Source organism: Puma concolor, chromosome D3 (assembly GCF_028749965.1).
Source record: "Puma concolor isolate L17-30 chromosome D3, mPumCon1.1.hap2, whole genome shotgun sequence".
Lineage (NCBI taxonomy): Eukaryota > Metazoa > Chordata > Mammalia > Carnivora > Felidae > Puma > Puma concolor.
In genome coordinates, this window is record NC_141678.1 from 85908544 (window position 1) to 85922935 (window position 14392).

The following is a 14392-nucleotide window of genomic DNA, read 5'->3' on the forward strand; positions in this document are numbered from 1 at the left end:
GGCCGACTTCGGCTCAGGTCACGATCCCACACTCCGTGAGTTCGAGCCCCGCGTCGGGCTCTGTGCTGACCGCTCAGAGCCTGGAGCCTGTCTCCGATTCTGTGTCTCCCTCTCTCTCTGCCCCTCCCCCGTTCATGCTCTGTCTCTCTCTGTAGAGATAAATAAATAAACGTAAAAAAAAAAAAAAAAAAAAAAATCTCCCAGCATAGAAAAGCCCAAGACCACATGGTTTCATTGGTAAATTCTGCCAAACGTTAAATAAATTTAATGACAACCTTTATCAAAATCTTACAAATAATGGAATAGAGGGAATACATTCAAAATCATTCCATGACACTAGGTCAACCCTGACACCAAAGCATAATAAAAACAATACAAGAACAAAAAAGTCTAGTTTGTCTGATATAAGAATTACTACTGTTTCTTTTGACATTCATTTGCATGATAGATGTTTCTCCCTCCCCTCACTATCAATCTGCAGGTGTCTCTAGGTCAAAAAAGAGTCTTTTATAGACAGCATATAGATGGATCTTGTGTTTTTATATATTCTGACACCTGTGTTTTTGAATAGAGCATTTAATCTGTTTACATTAAAATAATTATTAATAGATAGGTATTAATAGCCGTTTAGACTCTTACAACAGAGAAAAGTGTTACAAGAGAATTAGAGATGGAGAGTGAAATAAATGAGCTCGGAAACCGGCTTGATGAAATGAACAGCAGGCCGGAAAAAATCAGAGGAACAAATTAGTCACCTAGAAGACAAAATAGTAGAAAATGATGAAGCTGAAAAAGGAGAGGAAGACAAATTATGCAACATGAGAATAGACTTAGGGAACTCAGTGACTCCATCAAAAGTAATAACATTCATATTATAGGAGATGAGGAAGAAGAGAGAGAAAAGGGAGAAGAAAATTTTTTTCAAAAAATAATAACAGAAAACTTCCCTAATCTGGGTAAGGAAACAGGCATCCAGATCCAGGAGGCACAGAGAACTCCCTTCAAAATCAACAAAAGCAGCCCAAAACCAAGACATTCTGTAATTAAATTTGCAAAATATAGTGATAAGAAGAAAATCTTACAGCAAAACAAAATAAGTCCTTAACTTACAAGGGAAAACCCATAAAGCTGGCTGGAGTTTTCTCAACAAGCTTGGCAGGCCAGAAGAGAGTGGCATGAGATTTTCAAAAGTGCTGAAATGGGAAGAATCTGCAGCCAAGTTCACTCTATCCAGCAAGTCTATCATTCAGAATAGAAGAGATAAAGAGTTTCCCGGACAAAAACTAAAGGATTTTGTGACCACCAAACCAGCCCTGCAAGAAATATTAAAGAGAACTCTTTGAGTGTAGAGGGGAGACCAAATATGACAAAGACAAGAAAGGATCAGAGAAAATTTCCAGAAACAATGACAAAGCAAGTCATTTTTTGGCTTGTTAGTTTTTAGTTTTTATCATTCTTTTTTCATCATCTTGTTTTCATCATCTCTGGCAGATTCGCCTTAATTATGTTTGAGTTGTTAATGTACATAGCTAAAACAGCCAGTGTACTTTCTAATTTTTACAGCATTAGTAGACTTCAGCTAGTCAATAAAAGTGAAAAATATACTGGTATTTATAAGGGACAACTCAAAATTTGAGAGTTACTGATTGCAGAAAAAGGATGCTTTATTCATTGACCATTAGTGGTATAGAGCAAAGAGCACTAGACTTGAAATTAAATGACCTGGTTTTCGCCTTGGATCTGATATATTCAGCGACATGATACTGGGTTAGCTGAGAGTGTGCTGTTGTCTCCTTTGTAAGTAGATGGATCGTCGTGCCTATGTGGCAGTTATCTATTGTTTCATGACAAACCTTCCCACAAAATGGTTAGTGTTGAAACAACAATCACCATATATTCTGTTCATGAAGCTAGAGCATGGTTTTGTGTGGACAACTCATCTGTCACTACATGAGGCTGCAGCTGGGATGGGTCAAGGCTGGAGATGACTGAATTTTTGGGGGCCAAAATCATGTGAAGCCTCCTCTCTCACGCTCATATCTGGTGGCTGACTTTGGTTCTCTCCTGGGGTCTTACGTGGAACGCCTGCAGGTGCCCTATCCATGTGGCCACTTTGATTCCTCACAGCATACTGGCTTGGTTGAAAGTGGACATTTTAAGAGCACAGAGAGGGGCACCTGGGTGACTCAGTCGATTAAGCATCCGACTTCGGCTCAGGTCATGGCTGAGGTCATCTCATGGTCTGTGAGTTCGAGCCCCAGGTCGGGCTCTGTGCTGACAGCTCAGAGCCTGGACCCCGCTTCAGATTCTGTGTCTCCTTTTCTCTCTGCCCCTCCCCCACTTGTGCTCTGTCTCTCAAAAATAAATAAATGTAAAAAAAATTTTTTTAAAAGAGCACAGAAATATATGGCATTTTAATGACCTTGTCCCAAAAGTCACTTAGCATCACTTCTGTCTTCACTGATTTCTTTTTTTTCCTTTAATGTTTGTATTTATTTTTGAGAGAAAGAGAGACAGAGCATGAGCGAGAGAGGGCAGAGAGAGAGGGAGACAGAATCCGAAGCAGACTCCAGGCTCTGAGCTGGCAGCACGGAGCCCAACACGGGGCTCGAACCCATGAACTGTGAGATCATGACCTGAGCTGACGTCAGATGCTCAACTGACTGAGCCACCCAGGCGCCCCCTGCCTTCACTAATTTTCTTCTGAGGATCAAGCACAGATAATGTCTGGGAAAGTGACTATTAGTGCGGGTTACTCGGTATGATGTTTTCGTTGTTATTCCTTCATGATCACCTTAGGCAATTATTAGCATTGTGTGGAATATTTGATACACTTTAAAATGTGGTCCCAAAGTCTGAAAATAAGTATTTTCCAATCTCTTTAGTTATAAGACTCTTAATGGGCAGAAAAAAATGGAAAACAATAAGTGTGAATAGAATTCTATACATTATATAATGGTTTCAATGTTCCTGGTTTAAATGGATGAATGGATTGGAATAGTGACTACTCACACACAAATATTTCACAGATACTATAAGCCCTTTATCTGCCATTCTTTTTCTGTCAGCCAGAAGTTTCTCATTAGTCCCTCTGAAATTTATTCCCACCACTAATACCCTTTTCCAGATGCTTTGTCTACAACTTACCATATGAAGAGATTGTTATAATGCAATCATGATACAATCGACGATAATAATATACCTGAGTGTATAATAAAAACTTCTTATTCTACCGTCAAGTATAAATTCCTAATAGACGTAATCAACATTAGTAGAAAGGAGAAGAAAACCGAATTAAATTTTAGGCACGGCCCCCTATTAACATTAATTTTATCTGGAGCTAAGTCTCAGTCAAGCTCTAATCTCTGTGTTTTATTTCCTGAAGGATTTAACTTGTTAGTGGTTATAGACTTCTCTCACACCCACTCACAATGTTACTTTACTGACATAATGTAGTACAGACCATAGGGAACAGCTGTTTCCTACATGTAAAGTCCCTGAGGGGCCGGTTTTAATGATACACACGAGTATCGCTACACTCCGACTCACACACACATCCACATACATATATATCTGACTTCCTTGGAATAAGTTAACCACCTCTCTAGTACATAAACTCTTCGGTTCTCCACAACTTGAATATATAAGCCATAGACAGGCCAGAAAATAAGGGGGAAAGGGGACCTCTGATTCCACTTTGTCTCTTTAGTAAACAATCCCGTGGGCGTTATATGTCCATGAATCAACATTAGCATGAAGTCCGCATGAGGCGATCTCAAAGCCTTTTTTCTATCACAAGAGAATGTTTCCCAAGGACATAGTATATACTGTTGCTATAAATCTATCTAACTTTTTAAATTCTGCCTCCTGGAATCTCAGCAAGTGGATGGCTGGCGTGGAGAACATGTGAATGTAATTTTGTCTACGTTCCCAGCTAGTGGGAAAATTCCCCTGACTAGAGCGCAGGAATCCGCCCAGAGAACTCAGGGGATCATTTCCACCACTCTCACTATGGAGAACCTCCTTATCAAAAGCAAGAAACTTTCTTCTATTATTTGTACTCTGAGTACCGTTCGCTTTTATGAAGATTATGATCCAGTATCTGGAACCTTCTCGTGTGTTGAGAATTTGTACATTTTTTGATCTCTTAAACTCTTCCCAGATAGAAAATTTGAGGTACAGACAGGAACCTAATCCTTTTACCGAGCTAGGTGTACCTAGACCTTTCGGGAGAGGAACTTCGGCAATCTTAAGTAAGGGAGACCATGAGCTCTAAAATAGTTTAATGTTTAGAACCAGTTCCCAAATTAAACTGCAGAGGGCACCTGTATCCCTTAGCAAATGCTCCGCGTTATTTAAGCTGAGCTATAATCAATCCTCCTTCTCAATTTTATTTCTTAGTTTATTTTCTATATAAGAAAAGTAGTATGCTTCAATTATTTTGCTTTGCTTCATTAAATTGTGTGGTTTTTTTCTCAATAAAATGAGACTGAAAATCTTAGCGGGATTACATAGATTCCTGAATGAACACAATGAACAAATTGTCATGCAAGTCTGGTTAATGTTATTTAATGTAATATTGTTAAAGATTAGACAGTCAGGCCTACTTATTTATTTACTATTACTAATGGCATATGCAGTAAACACATTTGCCTTTTTAAAACAGTAATTTGTGGTGTGTATTCCTTTATTTATACATACGTATTTATTTTTCTAGCTGTATTGAAGTATAACTGAGAAACAAAATTTGTGTGTATTTAAGTTGTACAGAGTGATGGGGTTTTACTGTTTTTTTAAGTTCTTATTTTAATTCTAGTCAGTTACCATAGAGTGTTCTATCAGTGCAGCTATGCAGTATAGTGATTCAGCAATTCTATACGTCACCCTGTGCTCATCCCAACAAGCACACGTGATGTACTACTATACGCCGTGAAATGATTACCACAATGAAGCTAATTAACACATCTATCACTTAACACTGTTACTAATTTTTGTGTGTGGTGAGACCTCTTATGAGGTCTTAGCACATTTCACATATGCAATATGATATTGTTAACTACAGTCTTCATGCTGTACATTCGATTCCCAGAACTTACTCATTCCTTAACTGAAAGTTTTGATTGACATCTCCTAACTATCCCCACTTCCCAGCTCCCGGCATTCACCATTGCACTCTCTGTTACTATGAGTTCAACTTTTTAAGATTCTGCATATAAATGAGATGATATAGTATTTGTCTTTCTGTGGTGGCTTATTTCATTTAGCCTAATGTCCTACATATGTACACATACACACACACACGCACGCGCGCACATCTCACATGTTCCATGTCCGTTTGTAGATGGACAATTGCTTCTATATCTTGGCTTTTGTGAATATTGCTGCAATGAACATGAAGGTACAGATGTCGCTTTGAGATACTTATTTCCTTTCCTTGAGCGATCTACCTAGAAGCGGGATTGCTAGATTATAATGATAGTTCTATTTATAATTTTATGAGGAACTTGCATACCTTTGTCCATAGGGACTACACCAATTTACACTGCACCCCAACAATATCATTTTAACTACACTCTTACCAATCCTGGTTATCGCTTGTCTTTTTGATAATAGCCATTCTAAAGGGTCGAGGTGTTATCTCACTGACATTATGGTTTGCTTTTCACTAATGATTACTGATTTAAGCACCTGTACAGATACTTGGCCATTTGTATGTCTTCTTTGGAAAACTGTCTACTCAGGTCCTTTGCCCATTTTTTAATTGTTTGGTTTGCTTTGGTTTGGTTTTTGTTGTTGTTTGGTTGGTTGGTTTTTGCTGTTGAGTTGTTTGAGTTCCTTGTGTATTTTGGATATTAACCCATGGTCAAATATATGGTTCCCAAATATTTCCTCCATTCCATAGGTTGCCTTTTAATTTTGTTGATTGTTTCTTTTTCTGTGCAGAAGCTTTTTAGCTTGATACACTGCCACTTATTTTTGCTTTTGTTTTATATGCATTTGGTGTCAAATCCAAAAACTTGTTGCCAATACCATTATCCAGGAGTTTTTTCCTTATGCTTTCTTCTAGGAGTTTAACATTTTCAGTCTTACATTTAATCCATTTCAAGTTAATTTTTCTCTACTTTTGCAACTGTTTTTTGTTTGTTTGTTTGTTTTTTACTCTATAGTACCTTTTGTGTTTGGGTATTTCCTTGCTGAAGGAAATTGAGTCTACTTCTCTGCAGAGACTGCAACATTGCTAGTAAGTCTCAACTTGAGTCTCCCTTGTCATTAAGGCAGACACTTGACATAGGAACAACTTTTCAGATGTAGCCACCTAGACTTTTTAGCAGAAGCTAATGCTCCAAGAAGCAAGTGCCCGGAATCCATCCTGATGAGGGAGGAGGCTGTGGCAGTAACTATGTCTTGATCCCAGAGGCAGCAGTGGTCTCTGCTCTCTGGTGAAACTGTCCCACATCTGGAGTCGATGGTATTGAGGTCATGCTGGTTGTCTGTGCCTAACTGGTGGCCTCAATGACATGCTGATGGGAAGATTGCTGTGGCTTCATCTTCATCAGACACTTAACGGATGGAGCCACTCAGGTGCCCCTACAGTATTTTTTAAATTCATTTCTTTCCTGAGGCACCTGGGTGGCTCAGTCGGTTGAGTGTCCAATTTCGGCTCAGGTCATGATCTCCCAGTTTGGGGGTTCGAGCCCCGCGTCGGGCTCTGTGCTGACAGCTTGGAGCCTGGAGCCTGTTTTGGATTCTGTGTGTGTGTCTCTCTCTCGCTGCCCTTCCCCTGTTCGTGCTCTGTCTCTCAAAAATGAATAAACATTAAAAATTTTTTTTTAAATTCATTTCTTTTCTACTTAAATTATATATGGATATTTGCTAAAAGGTGCTAAAAATGTTCCAGGATATAATTATAAATACTTGGGAGTAGAATCACAAAATGGAAAATATGTTGCTGATTAAAAGTATATTTTAAAACATTTTAAAATTATTTATAGTGGATACTAAGTCTACATTTTGGATTAATAGAAAAACTGGTTTCTAGATGTTATTACAGGTTAATTATTTTTGCCTGGCCAAAACATTTCACATTAATAGACCTTTAGGAAAATACTTACCACATATTTTACAGTGAAATTTCACACAGTTCAAAAATGATTAATATTTATTCCCAAATATTAATGTTTCAGGAATTTTCATCCTTGAAAAATATTTTGGTTAATCTTGTTTTCTATATATGTTCAAGTTGTATGCCCAATTATTATGGGATTGTGATAGTTAACAAAATATGAAAATATTACATAGAAATATCATATCTTTCCATAAAAATCTTCTTGGTTCACTCAATATCTTTTAGTTCTGCAACTTTTATGTATTTTAGCAGTTAGATTTTTAAAAGTTTATATCATCGTATATAAGATACTACATTTTTGCTGAGCTTTATCTTATTATTTTTAGAAGAATTTGTGCATAAAATATGCAGTATCTTTTAGAGTAAATTAGGATTTTTCTTTGCCTTCCTGTAGTTCAAATGGCATGCTGATAGTTTAAATTTCAATTAGAAATTTAACTGTATAATTAATCAATTTTGAAAATCTCTCTAAAATATAGAATAAATTGATTAGGCCAGAAATTAAGAATTTAAAGGGTGCCCTCTGCTGCATAAATTTAAGTGTACAATGTCCATATGTCCTTCAGCTTTGCTTGCATTGAGTCACAAAATATTTTTTGATGAATGCATATTAAAAATATCCAAGTATCACATTATCATTAAGTAAGTTTCTATGAATTGCCAGTCTGCTGCCTTCCCTGACTAATTGGTACCATTTTACATAATAAAAATGCATAATTTTATTTCAGTAAGCCATAAATATAAATTACTATATGTAAGATACATACTTAAAGAGATAAATAATACTACATTTTAAATGTTACTAATTTGTCTTAAATAAGGTAATAGGAATTTTCATTTTAATATACTTGGGAAAATTATATTATTTTTATTTCATGAACTGGCTTTGACTACTTGTTATAAGTCTAGATGTAATCTAGATATAATCATATCTTTAGAATGCATCTATGTTTCACTGTAACTAAGATGAAATGTTTAATTAATATGTAGTTTGAAATGCTCTTTTTGAACCTCTTATAAAAACCTTAAAGGAATATTTACCCCAATATTTTTGGTGGCATTTTTGAAGATCGACATTTATTCAGTAGTAATAATGAATCATTTTTGTGTTAATGTGAGCTTTTTCTGCTCATGTTAGCATTTGATTTATTAAAGTGTAATGTTAAAAACTGACAGTGATCTGAACATGTATGATTTTGAATTCATAAAATTTAAAATGTAGACTTTTCTCAAATTTTCAAGTAAATTTTTATATTATTCTACTGAAAATTTTTGAGAATATAATATTTTGATAAATAACTTGGGTGTCTTTAGCTGGCTGGGTCTGCTTTTCTATCAGGATTTTGGGCTGAGGTTGTTAATCTGGATCTGTAGACATTCATAGGCAGTGTTCATAGGACCTAGACTTTTATATTGAGTCCTTTTGTTGGTTAATTTTATATATTTGCTGTTAATAAGAGATTTAAAATTATAGTCTTATTAACGGTGAGGATGTTTTTGCAACCTGAGTCTTCTGAGGTTAAACTCTAATTCTGAGACATTCTCTTCAATTCCATGGCTTGGTTCATGCAAATATAGTTATATAACTTTTAAATGAGCTGCTTATCCATTCATTGGATTAAACTATTTATGACCTAATTCTATTTTGAATTATTTTCATAGTGTTGCTTCCTGGAAGATTCATATTTCTCATAATTATGTAAATGGCATTCAATTTTGATTCTGGGTGCATCTTTTAGATCTGTGAATATGTTCTAAGATCCTTCTAGTGACATTATCATGGAACTAGACCCGAGTGTGTGCATTGGTTAATTAAAATTACGATAAGGTTGTAACAGCCACAAAATCTCAGTGGTATACAACATTCAGACTTTATTTAGCTGGAGTCTGTGAGCCAACTAACGGCTGACTGATATTGACTGGACTCTGCAGGGGAGCAGGGGAGACTGGTTATGATCCATATCTCTCCTACCCCCACTGGGAGCAGTAAGTCTGCATTGGTATGTACTTATTGCTGTAGCCAAAATATAAGAGGGTAAAACCTCTTATTGTATAAATTGTATAAACATGTTTGAAGGCTCGGTCACATGGTGCCCACTAGCATTCCACTGGTGATATCATTCACATTTTCCATTTTCCAAAACACTGCAAGTGATGATTTCATCATGTGTTTTCACTACTAAATAACACATATCACTATTTTTCTAGCTGCTTATGTTTTATCACCATTTTTCCAGCCTCTGCCCACAATCTAGTCCTGAAGTTAAGTCTACATATTTTTCATTTTTGCTACTGTAGCATCCCCCCCAAGTGTCATTTTCTATGTCATTATCTTCTGCTGCAGAAAAAAACAAACAAAACGAAACACACACACACACACACACACACACACACACACACACACACTCTTCAGTGTCGTAAAACAACTATTCTTTTTGCCCATATGGGTACAAAAAAGGTGGGGTTAGCTGACCTCCACTTGACCAGCAGGGCTTGGCTCAGTGGTAAGGCTGGGCTCAGATCTGCTTTATGTTTTTATTTGGGGACAGCAATTCCCAAGGGAAAACGCTTTTCACAGTGATGGCTGAAGCATAAGAGAAGAAGCCCAACCACACGAATTCTTTTCAAACGTCTGCGTCTGTCATATCTGCTAATATCCCATTGTCAAAGACTAGAAGCAAGGGTTGAGGAAAGCAGTTCTGTCCATGGGAGTAGAGAAAAGAGATTGAACATTATTAAGCACTCATCTAATGCACCACACAAATGAGGATTGTCCATCTGCAAAGGTCAATATATGCTAATTACAACCCGTAGTAAACAATTATTGTCAGTGACTCACTCTGATAGACAAATGGGCATACAAAAAATCGATAATTGAGATATTAAAGAACCAGATTTCAATTCTAACTGAGTCACTTGTTCTACAAATGGAGAAATTAATGTCAATTATTTTAAATAAAGATCCCAGTGAAATTGCTTCATTAAACAAAATTGCAAATATTTAAAAAGTATTTTTATAGCCCCAGTAAATAATTGATTTCTTAAATTATTATGTAGACTCCTTGTCATTCTGTGTCATATCAAAGGATTCTTCATTCATGTATAGTCACAATATGAAGCTGTATAGAAGCCATGTTAAAATTAGAAATATATATATATCCTCCTATACAAGGAGAAACAATATGAATGAGATAATGAGACAAATGCATGAATAATATAGGAGAAAGCAGGCAGAAAGTTAAATATTTTGATACAGGCAAAGCCAAATTAAATATGTTTAACCTACTCTAATGCTAAGTGACAGAATAAAAAATTAAACCAAGTTTTATTCAATGTTTGTAATTGTTAATAAGCTGGAAAACTTTTCCTCTGATTACAATGGTCGTATACAAATATAAAAATAATGAAAACAGGAAACAAAAACACTGAATGTGTTCCTAAACTTGTCTTTAAATTGTAAGCCTGTTTTGCTTTTAATTCTTTATTTAGAAAGCGCTCATCTTTGGAAAAAGAAATAGAACGACTGGAGTCAGCTTTGTCTGTATGGAAATGGAAATATGAAGAACTGAAAGACTCAGAGCCAAAAAATCTGAAAGAGGTATGGAGACGAACAGTGTTGAGAAAGAAATGAAAGTGCCAGTTTTCTCGGTTTAGATGTGTAAGCCAGTGGGCAGAAACCTCCACAAAGAGGAAAGGTTTAAAAATTGAATTTCCTCCATAAGAGGGGTATTTGAACTTACATGCTCATGTGAACTCGGTCAAACTCAGCCCATAAGAAATCTTGTTCTAAACAGATGAACATATGGGAAAGAAAATAGAGACAGGGGGAAGCCAAGCCTAAGAGACTCTTAATGGTGGGGGAAACTGAGGGCTGATGGAGGGAGGTGGGTGGGGGATGGGCTAGATGGGGGATGGGCGTGAAGGAGGGCACTGGTGATGAGCATGGGGTAGTATGTGTAAGTAATGAATCACTAAATATGACTCCTGAAACCAAGATTACCCTATATGTTAACTAGCTAGAATTTAAACAAAACTTTGAACGAAAAGAAAAAAGAAATCTTGTTCTAAATATCACATATTTTCAGTGATCAGCCTGACAGCATTAATTATCCATTCCAGGAACTTGTGAGGGGACGCTGCTAAAGAAGCCATTATATCATGGCACTTACAATAAACAATGTTATCTTGTTCTTTTATGAAGCACTTTGAAGATATCCATTCATCTCAAGTGCATTTAGGTTCTTTTCATATTGACTTTATAGTAATTCAGAATCAGCCTACTTGCCTTTATACTTTGCCTTTGCTTTTTCATCAATAAAATGCTGTCATAAACCTTTCCCATTTCAATGACTTATTAATATTTATGGTATAAACAATATTAATTGTACATCTTCTGTGTACTAAAGCATCGTTCCAGGTAAGTAAGTGGGACAGAATAATGAGCAAAGAAAAGAAAAATACTGACAAAATAATGGCAAGCCAAATTCTTCGAGTAAACATTTAGTTGTGTGTGTGTGTGTATTTATATGTATATTAATAATACGTATTAAACATCATATATTATGTATACACACACACATACAAACCATATACATGCTGAACAGCTGTCTGAAGAAGCTATCTAAATCAATTATGTAATTGTGCCTTAATCAAAAGTGTTGTTCTATCAGTTGTTAAAAAAAAAAAAGTGGTAAGCAGTGTTTCTCTTTGTTTATGAAATCGCACATGAATGTTGCTTCAGATTTTCTTCCCGCAAGTGGTAAAGTTTAGACTCATTGACTTAAGTTTGCTAAAATTGCTTGAGGAGCCTCAGCTGGCCGCATACGCCTGATTTCTGAATCCTACGCGGGCATTCTGACTTCCACGGGGCAGCGTCATCACAAGGTTCAGGTATGGTCAGCTCTGTTCACACAGTGGACCACTGAGATTTCAAAGGAGGGAGAGCTTTTCATCATACTATTAAGCAAATATTTCCTGCTTAGAAACCACTTATTAATCAAAGGTAATTTCAGGGAGAGCCGCAGTGCAGGGTGAGTGAAACAAAGCTAACAAGCTACATAAAGTTTCCCCCTCCTTTGTTGATTCATGTGAGGTGGTCAGAGTGACTTCGTTTCTCGTTCAGACTTTAGGTACATACACAGTGTATGCGTGTGTCCACACACATGCCTTTATATATGGATCCATGGTATTTATATTCACAGGTACCTAACTGAACCTGGTGTCTCTAGGTATGATTCTTGACAGTAATTGAATGTTATGCAGGAAAAATAGTTCACGACGCAATAATCATGTTATGTTTACAGTACACATGTATTTGCCCTTTCTAATGGCTCTAAATTTGATTGACAAAGCTAATACTGAAGATAGAATTCGTTTTAAATTGAATTTTACGAGGAACATGCATTTACCATCTCTTGCCACTAGTGGACGGTGCAGACTTGATAACGTTAGTTTCCTAATGCTTTTTATTCGAGTAATTTCACATGTCTGTGCAACTGTGTTTGAGAAGTCATGGTTTTCAGTTGGTTTACAAAGTGATACATATATTTTAAAACGCTTAATGTTTTATCGTCAAAGATGGTATTTTTGACGTTAAGCGGGGAACATGTCTACTTTAAATTAACAAAGCTTTATAAATGAGAAAAAATAAAACAAATGCAGCATGGGTGTAAAATGGCTCTACGTTTTCACACCTATACAGAAAAATATATTAGTCCATACGTGATCCTTTTACTAGATAAAATTATAGGGCTTTTGGAACAGGGGAAACCTCAAGATTGTTGTGAGAAACTTGTTCAACTATTTAAACTCTGAGTGCGTGTTTCGGTTCAATCAACTACAGGTTTGAACACTGAAGGAAAGTAACAATGAATAAAAAAAGTTTTACTTTAGATGATGGAGAGCTAATTTAAATGGAAATAAAGAAAAACACATTGTTTGAATTATCTGTATGAGATTATTTTTTTAAATGTCTCTTTCCACTCCCTAAAAAGAATTGGTGATATTCTTAAAGGCTTTTTGAAAAGATACATTTAAATTACTTTAGAGATATTGTGGAATATTTAAAAATATTTAAAAACTGAATAAATAAAAACACTTTGTCACACATAATGTTTAGGTATCCTTTGTTTAACTGTTTTGTAATAGATTATAACACGAGAAGAATTTGACCGCACATTTGGAAATGGCCTTGTAGAGTAATTATAAGTGTAAAATATTCAAAGTTTTTATACAGTTGATTGACAATCAGGGATCACGCCATGATGCATCCTTTAGAACCTCATAGGAATTCTCTTTTCTTACTCTACCTCTCAAAAATTGTGATAAATGATCTTCACTTTCACTGTAGCTCTTCATCTATAGAAAGTTCTGAATACGAGTGTAATTCTGTTTTACATGCCTGAAACTGTTACAAGCAAATGCATATGTGGCCAGGAACTGCTTATGGAAAGATTAGCAATTTTTAGAGTCAGAAACAGATGTGCTTAATAGACCAAGGTTCTTAAAAATGTATTTTAAAATCTGGCAATCTTTAGAGGAAAATCATTCTTAAATCACTGATATTTAGAGTAGAGTCAATATAAGAATTTAATTGTAAAATCTAGTATTTCAAATGCAACCAAAACAATGAGTAGTAGAGATGATTATATTCCAAATGCTGTTCCTGTGCTGAATTTAATACTTATTCAGCTTTCCCTTTGCAGGTCTGTAAGTATTGATTTGAAATGACATTATGAATTGCAAGTTTTCTGGGATGATCATTTTCATGAAATCTCATGATCTAGAGAATCAAATATTCATGGAAGCGATATTGATTATAAATAATTATGGTATCTTTGCTTTAACAATAAATGACTCTGATCCTTTCCAGAATGGAAGATATCTTTTACCATACATGGAAAATACTGATAACATTTTAATACTGATAACATTCAGTCTCAAACTGAAAAAATGAAACGCAATCTGGCTTTGAAAATTTTGTGCTTTACCAGCATCTTTTTAAGGATTTTATTGAGGAGGTTTTTTTTGTCTTTTTGTGGTAATAATGATGTTTCTAGTAGTTTATAATTTACAATGTTATTTTATAAATATTTATATTAAATATTTATAAAGACAAGCTTCATGGGGAGTCTTTATGGCACTAAGAGCTGACAGTAATGCCTTATCTCAAATACCTCAAAACACGTTTCTGATTTGGGGGAAATTGAAGGTTAGAATTAGGATTATATGTAGCTAAAATTCTACACTAATACCTTCAATTTCTTT

The 14392-nt window shown here is 35.5% G+C and overlaps 1 protein-coding gene across 9 annotated transcripts in view; it reads left to right on the forward strand.

Moving 5' to 3' along the window:
- Window positions 1-14392, forward strand: part of CCDC102B (coiled-coil domain containing 102B) — a 205989-nt gene that overhangs the window by 113074 nt on the left and 78523 nt on the right. For all 9 annotated transcript variants that reach the window (XM_086683199.1, XM_086683193.1, XM_086683191.1 and 6 more), the window contains one exon: window positions 10616-10724. In XM_086683199.1, coding sequence (XP_086539325.1) covers window positions 10616-10724 — 109 coding nt within the window. The remainder of the gene's footprint in view (window positions 1-10615; window positions 10725-14392) is intronic.